Raw genomic sequence first — 19428 nt, 5'->3', positions numbered from 1 at the left:
TGGAAGGATAGAAATGTAAATAGCATAACACTCCCACGTGATCGCGCGTATACACACGTTATATAACAGCATACGAATTTCACAAGACGTCTCTTGTGATCGGTGCAGAAGGAATTTATTCGCGAAAGCACGATTTGTAGAAGCAACAAAGGATCGAGGTCTGACTCGCTGGATTTGGTAGCGGAAAAAAATTCATCAGTATGGAAACACCGGATTTTAATTATTCACCAGTCATGCTACGATTCATTATCTCGAACGAGCGTGTCAGAAACATTTCTAAACCATTCACCGATGGGTAAGACTAACCGTGAGAAGCGTATCTCGCAGATATTAATTATGCAGGGTCTTTCATTTGAATAAGAACTCTATGAAATGACTGACAAGTGTTATTTTCGTGATTGGGTATCAAATGTTTAGTAGCGCGATAAAATAAATGATACCAGTTTAGTGTAATGACAGTGAAGTCAACTGCAGAATTGTGGATGAAGGGAAGTTAAAGAATAATGATGTAATAGAATAGTATACCTGTTTTAGTATAATGACAGTGACTGCAGAAGTTGTCGCGGAGATGATAGTAAAAAGGTGAAGTTAAAGAATAATGAAACGGTGGAAGTAGACGTGTAAGAGTTTACTATAACAAGGATAGTGAAGTCAATTACAGAAGTAGTCGGGTAGAAAATACTGAAATAGGGAACTTAAGGAATAATGAAGTTGTAGAATTAGACATATGATAGTATAATAAAATTATATAATATTAAAACAATTAGTAGTATGGCAGTATAGCAGTGTAGCAGTCTAAGAGTGTCACAATATAGTGCAAGACTGAAGTAATAATAAAATTATATAATATTAAAAAAATTAGTAGTATGACAGTATCGTAATGTAGCAGTCTAAGAGTGTCACAATATAGTGCAAGACTGAAGTAATAATAAAAATATATAATATTAAAAAAATTAGAAATATGACAGTATAGCAGTGTAGCAGTCTAAGAGTGTCACAATATAGTGCAAGACTGAAGTAATAATAAAATTATATAATATTAAAAAAATTAGAAATATGACAGTATAGCAATGTAGCAGTCTAAGAGTGTCACAATATAGTGCAAGACTGAAGTAATAATAAAATTATATAATATTAAAAAAATTAGAAATATGACAGTATAGCAGTGTAGCAGTCTAAGAGTGTTACAATATAGTGCAAGACTGAAGTAATAATAAAATTATATAATATTAAAAAAGTTAGTAATATGACAGTATCGTAGTGTAGCAGTGTAAGAATGTCACAATATAGTACAAGAGTAAAGTAATAATAAAATTATATAATATTAAAAAAGTTGGTAGTATGACAGTATAACAGTGTAGCAGTGTAAGAGTGTTACAATATAGTGCAAGACTGAAGTAATAATAAAATTATATAATATTAAAAAAATTGCAAGTATGACAGTATAGCAGTGTAGCAGTGTTACAATATAGTACAAGAGTAAAGTAATAAAATAGTAAAATATTAAAATTGCAGTACAATAGTAAACTTATACAGTGAAACAATGGAACAGTCATATAAAAGTATACTGAAAAAATTAATTACTGAAACAATAAAATATAAGAATAGTACAGTGGTTAAGTAAAATAGTAAAATAGTATAGTAATAGAATATGAGAATAGTGACAGAGAAATATAGTTGTACAGTAAAATGTCCAAATAGTACAGCAAGAAAGTAGTGAAAAACCTTAACACATCTACTAAATAAATAAATAAATAAATGAGTAAATAAAAGTGCATAAAATGTTTCTGTACTCTGTGATCCTCGAAATGGCGGTATCATTAGATACCAACCAACTATTAGTTAATAAACGTAATAGCACGTAATGTCTCTGCGTAAACATCGAATTATAGTATTTCGAAAGCCGCTATTCACGGTGAACCGGAAAACGCTAGTATCGAACCGATATAACGCACGTTATATTCCATAATAACAGTTTGTTTAAAAAGAAAAAAAAACCTAACTGTTGCATGGCATTACGTTGAATTACCGTCGAAAGAAGGTCCGTTGCGTACTTCCGCAAATAGAACGCTAATTCCGGTACGACTTCGTCGATAAACTAAATGGCGATGTAACAGCGTAATAATACTGCGCTATTCGCTTCTATGGATAATGTGATGCAAAATTCAAGTCATCCTCATTATTATTCTCTAACAAAAAGTATCGTTTTGTCGAAGGTCTACGGCGGAATAAAAATGGAGGAAAATATGGAGGAATGTAAATTATTGGAATTACTGAGAAATGTATTTCTAGACTTCTATAACTCTATCTTCTATAAGATCTATTTTCTGGATCTTAAGATTTATATAGACTTGAATATATCTGGAGTTTAATATCTATAGATAGGAGTACCCTTAGGTCGCAATATTTTTAGATAACAATAATTTTAGGTCACAATATCTGTAGATACCAATGTTCATGGAGACCGATATTGCTGGACACCTATGTCTCACTATAGCTACACATCAGACAACCCTTAGACAACAATATTCCAAGATACCAATACTCCTAGACCTATATACCAGTATTTCTATGTGCCAATACCCATAGATTCCATCACTCTTAGAACTCAATACCCATAGGTCCCAATATTCCTACATATCAAAGCTCTTATATCCTAACATCCTTAGATATCATTAAATGCAACTACCATTGAATCTAATGTATTCCTACACTCCAGCATCCCTACATTTCCACATACTCACATCCCAACATCTCTATATCCCAGTATTCACATATCTTTAGTGTTCTGATACCTCTACGTCCCGATATACCAACTCTACATCACCTAATCCCTACATCACAAGACTCCTAGATCACCAAATACCTATATCCTTATATACCTAGATCCCCAAATCAGTACATCCCAAAATTTCTATATTCTGAGGTACCTAAACTTATAAATCTCTGTACTCCCAAATATCTCCTAGATCTCCCTACATCTTCAAACTACTCACCACATCATCAAATTCCCCTATATCCACATCTCTACCTTCTCTATATCCCCAAACCTCATACACCTTCATATCCCTTACTTCCACATTCCTCAATGCCTACGAGCACATACCAGTACATACACATGCCAGTATATACACACATGTATAATGTACTCTGGTATTACTACACTGTCAATCCCGAACTCACATAAGATAAAAAATGCAGCGATTCTGTAAATCGATCGAGAAACGGCCGCGAGCTATAACGTTCGAAATTAATGAAGGCCAGAAGCAGAAAAGGATCGAGCAAAATTCAGAAACGTTTTGGTAAGATTTGCGGTTGAGACTGACAATACTGGTCCTTTAGCGAATTAAACCCTCGTCGAGGTGGACGTGCGGTGAATGTCGGTGAGGGACGATGTAAATCACGGGTTTCGGGTGGAAATCAGAAAGCAACTACGGATCGGTATAATTACCGGGACGAGTGCTTTCATTTAATGCGTACGGTCTATCTATCACGCGCCACGTAATAATTTATAATTACAAGAGTGGGTAGCATTTAGCTACCGGACGGGAGTCAGGATTTCGTTTCGTGACGGACATCCACCCTTTGCTTCTTCTTTCGCTTGTCATTCTTTAATCTACAAGCTTATAGTCTTTATCTTTCTTCGAGGATTATGGGCATTGGAAAAGGGGAATAAGGAACTTTCAAATTTTTTAGATTTCTATGGTGAGTCAAGGTTCCAAATTTTCTAGCTTCCCATGTCCCCAAATTCCACATGTCCTCGAATTCTCCATGTCCCCGAATTCTTTATGCCCCAAATTCCACATGTTCCTGAATTCCACATGTCCCCGAGTCCTACATACCCTCGAATTCCATATATCCCCCAATTCCACATATCCCCGAATTTCACATGTCCTCGAATTCCACATGCCCCCGAATCCCAAATATCCCCGAATTCTCCATGTCCACAAATTCCACACGTTCCCGAATCCCACATACCCTCGAATTCCACATATCCCCAAATTCCACATATCCCCCAATTCCACATATCCCCGAATTTCACATGTCCTCGAATTCCACATGTCTCCGAATCCCACATATCCCCGAATTCCACATATTCCCGAATTTTCCATCTCCCCGAATTCCACATGTCCCCGAGTCCCACATACCCTCGAATTCCACATATCCCCCAATTCCACATATCCCCGAATTTCGCATGTCCTCGAATTCCACATATCCCCGAATCCCACATATCCCCGAATTCCACATACCCCCGAATTCCACATATCCCCGAATTCTCCATGTCCCCAAATTCCACATGTCCCCGAATCCCACATACCCCCGAATTCCACATATCCCCGAATTCTCCATGTCCCCAAATTCCACATGTCCCCGAATCCCACATGCTCCCAAATTCCACATATCCCCGAATTCTCCATGTCCCAAATTCCACATGTCCCCGAATCCCACATACCCCCGAATTCCACATATCCCTGAATTCCACATATCCCCAAATCTCCATGTCTCCAAATTCCACATATCGCCGAATTCTTCATATCCCCAAAATCGCTATATCCTGTAGCACCTCGACGCTCATGAAATGGGAGACTATCAAAAGATCTTTCGGTTTCTCTTTCTCCGAGTGTCCGTCTCGTTCCTTCTGTCCGTCGATCTGCCCAAGGCAAAGGCTGGAACCCTTATAATCGCGATACACCGCAGCTAGGAAAAAGGGACAAAAGGGAGGGACGGTAGGCTACGCAGGTTTGGCAGTTTGGCCAGGTACGGTGGCAACAGGGGAGTATTTGAAGCGGAACGCTAATTACTCCGATTAATTCTGCAATCCATTTGGGGGCCTGTCCGATGCTCGGAGCGTCCTCGACTAATTTAGCTTCCTACGAGAGAGGCCAGCCTCTCTCGAGTGAATAATTTGTCAGCCGGTGGGGTCGATCCGACTACCGGAGTTTTTATTCGCCCTTACGATTCCGATCGCCGATTCGATCGATTGTTTGTTTTTCGACGATTTCGAAAAACTTTGGATTAGGTGACGAGGGAAAAGAGATCGATCCAGGAAGATTAGAAATTTTTGACTGACTATTTTCAAGAATACTAAAATAATAAATAAATGAAAAATAAATGAACAGTAAAATATTAAAATATAAATCTTACCTTAATAATAATGGCGTGTCGATGTAATACCGAACACGAAAGTACAGTACGAATGCCGGTCTCCCGCTGCTGTCTAAGCCCTGAAAATTAAAAAGAAAGTTCTAATTAATTTGACTCTCGTTATCGAAAGCAAATTCGTCTATAATTTTCCTAATTAAACCGATCGTTTCCGATATTGCTTTATAATTCGTAATTACATCGTGAGGGGTGGAAACAATTTGATCGAAATTATCTGTCGATAACATCAATTTTGTACGGGGTAATGTAGCGGGAATAAAGTTCGAAAATTCTAGTCCGCAGATAGTGATATTTTAATCAAGATCTTTGGCCGGTAATGCAGCTAGTTCTATCGGAGTTCGATTAGCTTGATGCTCAGGTATCTCGTTCCCCGTGTTTTTATTTTACCACGGATGATAATTATTCCGCTCTATCGGTTCTCCAGGCGGAAGATGAATTTTTAATTGGTCAACTAATTCGAGGGATACGCCAGGTAGAATTCCATCGTATTGCATACTTACCTACTCATTTCCTCGGAATGCTGGACCGATCGCTATATTTTTTCGTCTTTTTAACTGCTTGATAGATTATGATGTATCGATGCACAACGCATCATATGCGTCATACATTACCCAGTGATAAACAACTGTACCGTGATCATGTTTATCATCGATCTACACGCACTCGGATGAGTGATTAGAACGCAAGATATTCATTGCAAAAAGTATTAGATTGCTATTAAAGTAAGTTAAGAACGATCGTTAGAAAAACGTGTCATTAGTCTGTGTCATGTTAAACAATCGGAGCAATTCGATAACGGCTGTTCATTGCATCTATTTGTCCAGAGAATAAACATCGAACGCATCCTATTAATTAAGCTTAATCGGCGATTATCCGTCTAAGACAATGAACCGATGTTTTGATAATCGCTCTTTCGAGGACTAGAGTAACTCGATCTATCAACTAAATCGAACAAAGGCACCGCTCATATTATTCCTGTCCGCGAATCGATAATAGTCGATCGCGATGGAAGCGATACGTCGAGTCGCCTAATCAGATATTTTATGATAAATTTTTTACAATTTTATTCAGTGTAGATTTAGGAATTTGGAAAAGATATGGGGGTCGGTATTAGGAGATCTGAAAATTTGGGAAATTTGGGGAATTTAAGGGGGGTGGGGAATTTGGGGATTTTGAAATTTGGGGCAATGGAAATCGGGGGAGTTGGAAATCTGAGACGTTGGAAATTAGGGGAGCTGGAAATTTGAGGAATTTTGGGATACGGAGAATTTTGGGATTTGGAAATTTAGAGAATTTGGAGATTTAGAAATTGGAAGTTTGGGGAGTTGGAAATTTGGGGAGTTGGTAATTTGGGGAGTTGGAAACTTGAAGAGTTGGAAATTTGAGGAGTTGGAAACTTGAAGAGTTGGAAATTTGGGGAGTGGGAAATTTGGGAATTTGGAAACTTGAAGAGTTGGAAATTTGAGGAGTTGGAAATTTGGAGAGTTGGTAATTTGGGGAGTTGGTAATTTGGGGAGTTGGAAATTTGAGAAGATGGCAATTTGAGGAGTTGGAAATTTGGGGAACTGGAAATTTGGAGAGTTGGAAATTTGGAGAGTTGGAAACTTGAAGAGTTGGAAATTTGGGGAGTTGGAAACTTGAAGAGTTGGAAATTTGGAGAGTTGGAAATTTGGGCAGTTGGAAATTTGGGGAGTTGGAAACTTGAAGAGTTGGAAATTTGGGGATTTGGAAACTTGAAGAGTTGGAAATTTGGGGAGTCGGATACTTGAAGAGTTGGAAATTTGGGGAGTTGGAAGTTTGAGAAGTTGGAAATTTGAGGAGTTGGAATTTGAGGAGTTGGTAATTTGGGGAGTTGGAAACTTGAAGAGTTGGAAACTTGAAGAGTTGGAAATGTCAGAATTTATAAAATTTAGAGACTTGCACAGAAGCCCATACAAACTGAAGAGTTCATATTAAAAGATTTTAAATCCTGATGCATGAAATTTAAAACTTTAGCAATTTTAAAATTCCTAAACTTAAGAACCCAAAAATCTAAATTCACAAAACCTTACAATAAAAATCCCCATTTTACATCTTCCCAAATTTTAAAATTCAAAAATTGAAAAACTTCCATCTACTAATTTATCGAAGCGACGCTCTCGTTATATCGCCACCCTACCATCCACGAGGACACAGCAAACGGGAAGACGAAGAGGCATACCGTGGTGGATTAATATTTATGGTTGGTAAAATATGCGGATGGAGCCGACGGTATAATTTGCTACGATTTGACCGGAGGGTCTAGGTCTAGACATAACCGAGAAACCCTTCTCGGTTTAATTTTCGGCTACCGAATTTGGAGCTGACTTAGTTATTGCTGCCTGTCTCCCTTTCCTTCTCCTTTTCGTCCTTCAGCCGATCTCGTCTTCGTCCTCTGTTGTCCGCGTTCCTTTTCTTCTCTTTTTCTCCCCCTTTTTCTTCTTCTATCTCCGTCGGATGATGTATCGGTCATTCCAGCGTACACTTTTGAAAAGTGGGCCGCTCGTCGGTGTTAGTCGCTCCTAATTTCTATTGGTGAAACCCACGAAATCCTTTTGATCGTTGAATTTAAATGGACCGAGATTGTCGGGTGTGGGTGAGAGATTAACGTTAGATCGATGCTCGAATACTGTTCCCATGTAATCAACTACCGTTCTATTTTCTGCGAACAACTGTTATATATTTCCTTTTTATTTCTTCATTCTCAAGATATGAAATTCGTTAAAAATTTTTTTGATAGGAAATATACTCTTCAAAGTATAAAATTATACAAGTAATGATTCAAGGATTAGACCTTTACGTTTGTTCTTAATTAAAACGTTTTATTCAACATTTTTTAAATGGTTCAACTTCTGGTATCATTTATAAATTATAATGGTTCACTTGTAGTATCATTTATAATAAAAATTTATGAACAGCAGTTTTGAGCCAAGGCGTTTACGTCTCGTAATCTGTCCTCCAATCTCGCAGTCTCGAGTTTCGCGAATCGACAGAAAGATCCTGAATTTAGTCCTGTGTTCCCGACAGGACTGGTGTGCGGCTACTGCGCTTGAAAACGCGTGGGTCCAGACACGCGTGTAGGCGTATTCACAGTTTAGTGATTTCGCCCACGTTGCACGGTTTTTCTTTCGTCGGTAGCTCGTCAGTCTGCCAAACTTAATGTTCGTATTCACTTTGAATACGTTTCTAATTTTTTACTAGTTCTTAAATGGAAATTCTGATACTTCCAAATCTCTCAATTGCAAACTCAGAAATGTTTAGACAATTTCATGTACAAATTCATTTTACATATCTTCAAATATGTCATGTTCAAAGTCCCTACATTTTTCAATTCCACATGTCCTTATGTCTTTTAAGTTCCCCTATTGTATTAATTTCATGAAGTGCAAAGATTATACAAATTCTACAAATTTTATGAATAGTACAAATTCTACAAATTTTATGAATTGAACAAATTCTACAAATTCTGCAATTCCACAAATTCCACAAAGTCCACAATTTCAACAAATTCTACATAGTCCACAAAGTTCATTTCTCCAAATTCTATAAATTCTTAAAATTAACTAACACTGAATTTCCTAAATTTTCTCCTAATTTGGAACACTCCAATTTATAAATTTTTACCTTATCACATTTCTGAATTTCAAACTTTCTCCTGATCCTCCACTTCTCAAATTTTAACCAAACCACAACACATGTGTTCTTCCACAACATGTTCTTCCTTCAAAAAAACCTATCATATTCGGTATTATAATAATTCTTATAATTCCTGATAGGAGTTTAATCCACATTTTGGAGGTTTCATGTGGGTCCTGTTACGCCAATGCTCGTCCACGTCTTTGGCCGTTCGTCCTTCTCCGCGTGGACGTTCTTAGATGGCCCGCGGGTACAGTTGCCGCTAAAATCGAGAGTCCAGGACAACACACACTTTGGAATTTGCATACACACGGCTCGATACTATCACTTGCTTCTCGTGGCGTGCTTCGTATCGATATTATCGAAGCGTGGACGACATTGGCGACTGGTATGGTAGCAGGTGTGGCTGATATATTATTGCGATACCGTATAAGTTTACCGATTGTAGGGTAATCGTTTCTCGATACCTATTTTCTTTTCTTGAAACGTTCGAATTTGTAATAGTGTATTTTTTATCATATGTACTGAATAAATTTCTCACAAAGAACCTATTAATAATTATATATTAAATAATCCTATAATAATTGTGTATTAAATGATCCTACAATAATTGTATATTAAATAATCCTACAATAATTTCAACAGGAAATATGGTATATCAGAATTATTATAGAATAACATACTATTATGAATGTACTGTGTAACTGGCCCGGTAAGTTGTATTACAGATACCACGTATCGACATCCCCACGTATCGATATCTCTACGTTCCGATATCTCTACGTTCCGATATCTTCATGCACCAATATTTCTACGTTCCGATATCTCCACGTACCGATATCTCTGCGTTTCGATATCTCCACGCACCGATATCTCTACGCGGGAATACCTCCACGCACCGATATCTCTACGTTCCGATATCTCCACGCACCGATATCTCCACGCACCGATATCTCCACGCACCGATATCTCCACGCACCGATATCTCTACGTTCCGATATCTCCACGCACCGATACCTCCACGCACTGATATTTCCACGCATCGATATGTCTATGTTCCGATATTTCCACGCACCGATATCTCTGCGTTTCGATATCTCCACGCACCGATATCTCTACGCGGGAATACCTCCACGCACCGATATCTCTACGTTCCGATATCTCCACGCACCGATATCTCCACGCACCGATATCTCCACGCACCGATATCTCTACGTTCCGATATCTCCACGCACCGATACCTCCACGCACTGATATTTCCACGCATCGATATGTCTATGTTTCGATATCTCCACGCACCGATATCTCCACGCACTGATATCTCTACGTACCGATATCTCTACGCACCGATACCTCCACGCATTGATACCTCCACGCACCGATATTTCCCCGCACCGATATCTCTACGTTCCAATATCTCCACGCACCGATATCTCTACGCACCGATACCTCCACGCATTGATACCTCCACGCACCGATATTTCCCCGCACCGATATCTCCACGCACCGATATCTCTACGTTCCAATATCTCCACGCACCGATATCTCTACGCGCGGATACCTCCACGCACCGATATTTCCCCACACCGATATCCCTACGTCCCAATATCCCTAAACCCCAATACCTACATATCGTCCCCACATATCTCTATATCTCCCACTCCTAGTGTTCCTCTATTTCTAAATTCGAACATTCCTCAATTATTACACTATGATGTATGAATACTTCCAACTGCTATTACCACATATTATATCTGAATATGAAATTAATACTAAAAATTAGAATTTCGTTGAAAAATTACAAATGTAACTGAGTCCTAATATCAGTGATCTAATAGATAAGGTACAAATTCAAGTGAAGTGACGAATACGTACCGGCAGGTGGCAACGTAAGTATCCAAGGATAAAGTTCAACGTCAAAAATTGAATGTTCGGAACGAATCGTCACTGACAACGAATGCGGATACGCTTGTTTTTAGCGGTACAGCTTTCTGTTAATGACGAGATCTCGACTTGTCGGAGGCAACACACACGTGCGCGTACGCACACGGTAGCATGAAATTGATTGTAATATAGGTGCATTAACATGGTCCAGTGGGTTCGCGGGATTGTATTGTTGATGTTGACTACTGCCGTTACTTGGCGCCTGGCGTGTTACCACTTTGTGAGAGCCATCGGGGAGAACGGTAATCGCCCACTTATAGGTGTTTCTGCTGCACCGTGTTCCACTCGATATAGTGCGTGCATACACGCATCAATAAATCTTGTCCATTAGCAAGCTACGCTATATATCATTTCGCGACTGCTATTTCAAACAATATCTCAATCATTTCGTTTCTTTTTTTCCTTCTGCGAACCGAATACATGTTATTATTCAGCTTCGTGTTTTCTTTGATCAAGTTTTTTAGAATTGTAAATTTTAATATTTCTGGATGGAACATGTTTAATAGGTTGTTGTGGCGTGTATAAGTAGCTGGAACTGTAGATCAACTGGTTGGACTAATTTAAAATACCGACTAATATTAAATTATTCGAGTGTGGAATTGTAGCTGCATTCCTTTATATTTGTGTCTCCGGTGCACGACATATTACTGGATCCCAATAATTCTACACCCCGAGACACATTAATGGAAATGTCCATACATTACGATATAGTTGGACTTCAGTATTCAAAGATTTTAATAGTCTTATATATTGATATATGTACATATTGCTGTCTCTAGATACAGATATCCCTGCCTATGGATATCCTCATGCACTGATCACGTACTTATATCTCCACGTACTGACATCTTTACGTACTGATATCTGCACGTACCGATATCTCTATGTACCGATACCTCCACGTACCGATATCTCCACGCACCGATATCTCCACGCACCGATATCTGCACGCACCGATATCTGCACGCACCGATATCTGCACGCACCGATATCTCCACGTTCCGATATCTCCACGCACCGATACCTCCACGCACCGATATCTCCACGCACCGATATCTCCACGCATCGATATCTCCACGCACCGATATCTCCACGCACCGATATCTCCACGCACCGATATCTCCACGCACCGATATCTCCACGCACCGATATCTCCACGCACCGATATCTCCACGCACCGATATCTGTATGCACCGATATCTGTATGCACCGATATCTCTACGTTCCGATATCTCCACGCACCGATATCTGCACGCACCGATATCTCCACGCACCGATATATCCACGCACTGATATTTCCACGCACCGATATCTCTACGTTCCGATACCTCCACGCACCGATACCTCCACGCACCGATATCTCCACGCACCGATACCTTTACGCACCGATATTTCCACGCACCGATATCTCCACGCACCGATATCTCCACGCACCGATATCTCCACGCACCGATACCTCCACGCATCGATATCTCCACGCACCGATACCTCGACGTTCCGATATCTCCACGCACCGATATCTCCACGCACTGATATTTCCACGCACCGATATCTCTACGTTCCGATACCTCCACGCACCGATATCCCTGCGTCCCAATATCCCTAAACCCCAATACCTACACATCGTCCCCAGATACCAATATCCCTATATCCCCCACTCCCAATGTTCCTCTACTTCTAACTTCAAACATTCCTCAATTATTACAGTAATTTGAAGACGTACAAAATCGAATGACATACACTAACACGTATGTATGTATACACGTACATGTTTGTATGTAAGATACGCGACTGTGTCGAGTTCGAACGGTACGTCTCGCCGCGAGGAATCGAGAAAAAGACGATTTAAGAGCAAAAGAAGGAAGCTCGCTGGCGGCGAAAGGAGAAGGGTGCGTAGAAGGCCCTCTTCGGTCAAATTAGCATTTCCATCCGCGGGCACACGATGGCGGTCGTGGTTTTGCCTGGAGGGTAGCGCTAAACGAGCGTACAACGGCAGTCCTCTTCAAGACGAGTAGCCTCGCTGTATATCCCGGCAACTCGTCGTCGCCACCAGACACATCGCTCCTCTTACAGACTCTCTTATCCACCCGGATGACCAACCAATGATTCTCTGATAATATTTATCGCTCTCACGTTTCAGAATTTATATTCGAAATTTTTAAGACTCTTCGTTCATGAAGGGGTGGTTTGCATGGGGTGACAGGAATGATCGACATAGAGGGATTTTTTGGAAACTGTGAACACTGTGTTGAATGGTCTTTTTATTTTAACTCCCGAATTTCTAACTCTTCAAGTTCCTACATTCTTCAATCATATTTTTGTATTACTAAACGAAACAAATCCTCGACTTTTCAAATTCCCAAATTATCAAATGGAACTCCTGGAGTCTTTAAATTCTCAACTTCCTAAACTTTCATATTCTCCAAACATCCACATTCTTGCCCAATTCTAATCTCCACTTTCCAAACATCAAAATTCCAAAATTCTCAAATGACTAATTCATCCAAACCTCAAATCCCGAAATTCCTAAAAGTTCCAAACACCTCAAAGTCGCGAGTAATGCAAAAACCACAAGTGCTAGAGAATTTGCAGAAAATCGCTCGCGATTAGAAGTCGAGCGACGATGAGTAATTTTCTGCAGGACTTTCCGTTGATCGAGTAATTCCAATAATTCGTTGGCAAGCAAGCTTGCGAGCATAGCAGAGCGGGATCGCAGGAATTTGTCAACTCGGCAGAATGCTTTCGATCGGCGAAGGTAGAGGAAGTCTCGCAGGGGAAATTACGGATTCGGAGGGGCTCGAAGAGAGAGAGACAGAGCGTGCCGCCTCGTGCGATATCTTCGTATCTGCTCGGAGCGGTGGGACCCCCGTTTCGCTAATGACGGTCCACACCAATAACCAATAAATACTGGCCCGGTAAAACCGGGCTACCGGACTACGTGCTTATCTCGCCGAAACATCGGCTGCAAGGATTTTCTGTGGCCGTGCGAGAGGTCCTCGGCTATTAAAACTGGGCCCCTCCCCTATCGCCGCTTTCTGCCATCCCCTCTACATTCTACCGAGCATCTTCGGATCTTCTTCTTCTTCTTCTTTCTCTTCCTGTCCACGGTGTTTCAGCGAACGCAGCGTGGAATTTCGTTAGGTCCACAGTCACTGCGCTAACAACGAAGCCTAATCGATTGACCACTCTGAGGGATGATTTCGATTTAAAATCACTGAGGGATGATTTCCGCTTAATGTTCTTTTGCAGAAATTTTATTTTATTCCATGAGACCTTGATGTGCAATCTCTGTCAAATCTTTTGAAAATGTATTCATACTTTCATTCTCATGTTACTCATTTTTGACTACATATTTGAAGTCTTTATTTTTATGAAGAACTCACTTATCCAATGTTTTACTTCTTTGCACCCGAAACTTGGACTTAACGTTTCGTTTAATACAAAATGAATAGATACCTTTTAACTGAATCTACAAAACTACTCATATGATAAACACAATGAAAAAGGCAATTGGTCATAAACAGAAAATGACATCAAAAGAATTCATCAATCAATCAACAAGTATTGGAGCTGCAATTTAAGAATACTGAAAGTCATTTTTTATGAAAACACATGATTTAATGTGCGCGTATGTACGACGTCGATGGAATGTGATGCGTACATAGCTGAGCTACCACGTCACACTTTCGATTTCCATCCTCGTGGACGACCGTTCAGGCTTTCACGGACCAGGCGTCCAACGCGAAGCTGAATGCGTACTATCGAAGACAAACCGTGGTGTCAAATACTTGAATATACATGCAAACCACCTGTCCTGAAGTGTAATTCGTGTACAGTTCATTCACACGTCTTATATGGAAATTGGTTACATAGAAAACAGAGTCTGAGTTGGAGCTATGTGATACAGAAAAAACCCTGTGCAATTATTTAAGGTTCTTTATCCTTCATAATCTTGCAACTTTCTTTTGTCCATGTCATACTAATATATTCTATAAAATAATCCCTTAATATTGCTTTCAACTTTACACATATATTTGATGTATAAAGATAATTCATCTGATTATCAGATAATATTAATAAATTAAAATATCTGTAAATTCAAGTGTGGATATTTATAGCTCCATGAAGTATCACATTTAGCACAAATGTGCTCGATGCACATCTGAATCATCAAAACCCGTAAATTCTTAAAGTATACATTGTAAATGGCGACTCGATGAAACGACGACCAAGTCATCGTGCAATTCACACTTCACCTTTTTCTCCTCTTTCGTTGTCCGAATGCAATAATGTATTAAAATAAAAACGAAAGAAAGATTCGAAAGCTCCGCGTGTAGCGAAACAGGTTTAATGGTCCGTAGCTTCGTTAACACGTATCATTTAATACCATAATTATTAAATATTATTTGCGAATCATATACAATCATATCATTTGCGAAAAACCAGCTACTTACGTATGTATGAGAACTTCGCCAATTCTTCGGTGCGTATTTGCTTAATTTATTCTCGGGATCGACGAACAGGTACTCGCCGTCTGAAACATCGAAAAAATACAATAATTAACTTCGATTATTAACGAACAATTTATACTCTCGCGCGTTTAATTGGACAATTTTTTGTTTCGAGGAAACTTGACACGTTTAGCGAAATTAAAAGTTTCCAAATTCACGAGGTTGCAGAATCATAAATTCGGGGAATTTACTATATTGACTGAAAAATTGAGTTCTTCCGCAAATTGAAAGGGAAATACCAAGAACAATCAGTGTTGGTATCGCGTGAAAAGTTGCAACCATTAAACGAAATTACTGTCGCTCATTCCAGATTGCAAAAGAAACCCAGATAAAAACTATAACAACGATTGCGACATAAATGGTTAAGGTCGTAAACAATGAAATAACATCTTTGGCAACATGGTTGCAGGCTCGTGTCGATACTTCAACACCGTCGGTAGAGCCGACACTTCGCAAAGAAATTTTTCCAACGACCTCTTCTTCCCTGGCCATTAAGCATCAAGAAACCGAGTCCTTAGTCATCCTCGTCGGCTGACAAATTAATTTTATCGGCGTCGACGGTGTTTCTTTATTATAATCGCGGGCCAAATACAAACTGGTTGGAACGACAGGCCCGCGACATTCGAGGGCCCCGGTCGGGCCAAATGGGCCCGTACAAGGGCCGCACATATGCGTCCACGGTGCCCCGATATGGTCGTTGCGTGGAGCTCGAAGACCCATTCTCCTCGCTCGACTTTTTGCACGGCTGATGGTCCGAAATGCCGATACCCCTAAACGAGCGAAACAATGAAAGAGCTTGTCGGCGAGAGGAGATGTTCGTGAATGAGAGGGCCCCCAAACCTGTCCTGCCCACATGGGGCCAGACACTCGGCTCCCAGACCCTCGTGACGCGACAACGCGACGCGCTTTCCGAACTGGAACTCGATCTCGAACCTGGAACTGGGCCCCTTCGCGACGATCTTAGCCCCCTCTTTAGCAAATCTTAGATTCTTTGTCAAATGACAGATCTTTCGTGTTAAGGAGACTCTTTGATAACTCCAACTTTGACCGGTGGTTCAAGGTCATTCAAGGTCGTTCAAGGTCAACGGAGGAAATTTCGAGATTTTGAGGTTCTTGGAGATGCCACAAATTTGGGGTTTTAGGAATCGAGAGATTCTACAGAGTTTGAGGTCGTACGGATTTGGAGATTTTACAGAATTCTACAGATTTAGGAATTCAAGAGTTTGAGATTTACGAATTTAGAGATTTGGAGTCTAAAGACTTAGGGACAGGATTTAATCTGAAGAATTGAAGGATCTAGTGATATTGAAATCTAGATTGGATGGTCCAGGGATATAGGTATCTAAGAAAGTTATAGGTCTACAGATATGGGCATCCAAGACAGCTAGAGATCATGTTGAAGTCTAACAATATAAAGATCTACATATTTGAAGATCGAGTAATTTGAGGATATTCATGTTCATAGACTTTAGGATTTGATAGATAACGTAGACCAAAATGTGTGAACTTGACTCTGTGTGACAAATACGAAAAATTGAAAACTTCAAATGCTGTTAATTCATAAAGTAAAAGACGAATGGACAATGATCCAGAAATGTAGAAGTTTTTGAACTTCTAGATACAAAAATCTGAAAATTTTGAGAAGCGAAAGACGATCGAAGTACGTGTCGTTATCGAAAGGAAGCTAACGTTGCATCCGAGTGTACATACAGCATGGAATCATTATAGGTTACGTTTCAAACATCTGCTCCTCAATAAAACTCCACATCGTGAAGCCGGTCCGGGTAGTGTCGTTCGTGTTTCTCGGAGCCGCGCCTCGATTCTTCTCTTCCTCTCTCTCCTCTTCTCTTCGTCTCCTCGTTCTCTCTTCCTCCTGTTTATCGTTCGTCTCTCCCTGTTTCTCCTTCACGAAGCAAGTAGGAGTCGAGGATTCTCGGACACCCTGTATTTAGCATATTTCGATTTGCCCGAGATACACCGAGCCGTCCACCTCGACGACGTCCGGTGCCACGTGTGGCATGCTGCCTTTCAGACACGAAGGAGCGGATCGAGCCACATTCCGCGGTGGAGCCGGCCAAGGATGAAAGAAGAAGGAGCCGGGGGGATGTAATGCACTCTCCGCGGCGAAGAGGGCCGCAACCTGGCCCTCGTCGACGTCTCTTCGCTTTCCTTTCTGCTGCCTTCCTTCGGACGTGCAAGAAGAACGGGAAGAAGGGAAGGGATGCAACGAGGAGAACGAACAACGACGCCAGGACGACCAAACGAAAAAGCATACGGAGAAAAAAGAAACAGGAGGAGGATGAAGAAGGAAGGACGAAGGGATACGAAGATGAAGGAGCAGAGGAGAAGAAGGTTAGGGCAGACGGCAGAAAAAGAAGGTTGGGGGTGGCGACCTAAGAAGGTCAGAACATCGTATTTCTTGCAGCAGCCAAGAGTCAGCAGCGTCATTAACCCTCGCATGACGATGCCTGGGTCACTTCGGACACACTAAATGTGCTAAGTTTTACTTAGAACCGCCGAGGAGATCTACTGTTTATCTTTCCGAGTGGGTCGAATTTTTAGAAAATCACTGATACACAAAATTTGAGGTTCAAAGTTGTGCTAGAAATTTTGGTGTGTAGGAACTTGAAACAAATCCCGTCACTAACGCAGTAGTAATCTAATGTTTCAGAAACCAAGACCCCGACCTAATCATACAACTTCCTGTCCCTACTTTAACTTCCCCCGAGTCTCCTAATCCTCCGTTACGTCATCCCCTACCATTAGATTTTTGATCCCCGAAAATCGTGAGGAATCGGTAATAGACGGATGTATCACGTGGTCAAGGGATCGAGAAAGTCGTAAGTCAGCCACGAAGTTCTTTCGTTGCAGATCTCTCCCTCCGTAGCCGAGGGCACCTGTGTTACCCGAGGTATAACCCGACCATTACCGGGGAATGTTGCCCGAAGGCTAACCCTGGCCCTCGTGTAACCAACCATCGGGGCCCATGGGGTCCATCTTATCCCACTAGAGATTCCCTCCAGTCACGGACCAACCAACATCTTACGTCGTTCTCTCTCTTCCCTTCGTCCTCCTTTTTGTCCGTCTCTTCGACCCATTCTCTCTCTCTACTTCTCCATTCTTCTTTTCTATTTTTCACCGCCTTTCTTTCTCTATCCAACTACGGTTCCTCTTTTTCTTCTTCTCAATCGCCACGCCCAGAACGAGCCTAGGCAACGTTCTTACTTTTTTACGAGCCTCCGCGAAGATGCAAGAAACGGAGCAACGGAGAGACGGAAAAACGTTGTCACGGGGTCTCGCAAGACCCGACGATCGAAACATCGTAAAACGGTGTAATCGTGCCAATTCAGCGAGGGTGTTCGAGGATTCGGATAATTCGGCCGGTAAATGGTTGACGCGTTTTACCCTTTCTGACAGATATTTGCTGTCAAAACAACACATCATGTTGATTGTGTTACTTCAAGTTTCACATATGATTTTTAATTTACAATTTTATCGTATGATTTCAGAATTTGAAGTTCTAATATATGGTTTTGAATGTACAGATTCATCAAATGATTTTAAATATACAGCTTCATCATATGATTTTGAATGTACAGATTCATCATATGGTTTTGAATGTACAGATTCATCATATGATTTTGAATATACAGATTCATCATATGATTTTGAATATACAGTTTCGTCATATGATTTTGAATATACAGCTTCATCATATGATTTTGAATATACAGTTTCATTATATGATTTTGAATATACAGCTTCATCATATGGTTTTGAATGTACATTTTCATCGTATGGTTTTGAATATACAGTTTCGTCATATGATTTTGTTTATACAGCATCATCATATGATTTTGAATGTACAGTTTCATCATATGTTGTTGAATTAACAGTTTCATCAAGGTCTGAGATCTGAAGCTTTATGATATGATTGTGAATTTAAAGTTTTGTCATATGCGTTCATACTTGAAGTTCTAACATATGATGCTGAATTTACAGTTTCATCATGTTTTTAGAGTTGAAGCTCTATCACAGGACTATGAGTTCAAAGTTTTATCATGTACTGTTAAGTGCAACATGACTGAAATGTCATCAGTGTTCAGATATAATTACTGTAGATCTAGCAGACTTCTTGAAAAATTTCAAAACAAAA

The 19428-nt window shown here is 40.3% G+C and overlaps 1 protein-coding gene across 3 annotated transcripts in view; it reads right to left on the bottom strand.

The window, feature by feature from the left end:
- Window positions 1–19428, bottom strand: part of LOC100881941 (protein expanded) — a 95683-nt gene that overhangs the window by 9369 nt on the left and 66886 nt on the right. For all 3 annotated transcript variants that reach the window (XM_012291347.2, XM_076531898.1, XM_012291348.2), the window contains 2 exons: window positions 15216–15295; window positions 5146–5225 (listed from right to left, as the gene is read on the bottom strand). In XM_012291347.2, coding sequence (XP_012146737.1) covers window positions 5146–5225; window positions 15216–15295 — 160 coding nt within the window. The remainder of the gene's footprint in view (window positions 1–5145; window positions 5226–15215; window positions 15296–19428) is intronic.

The sequence above is a fragment of the Megachile rotundata genome, chromosome 5 (genome assembly GCF_050947335.1).
Source record: "Megachile rotundata isolate GNS110a chromosome 5, iyMegRotu1, whole genome shotgun sequence".
In the NCBI taxonomy this organism is placed as follows: Eukaryota; Metazoa; Arthropoda; class Insecta; order Hymenoptera; family Megachilidae; genus Megachile; species Megachile rotundata.
Note: the sequence above shows the minus strand (reverse complement) of the source record. Positions and strands in the feature narration are given on the sequence as shown.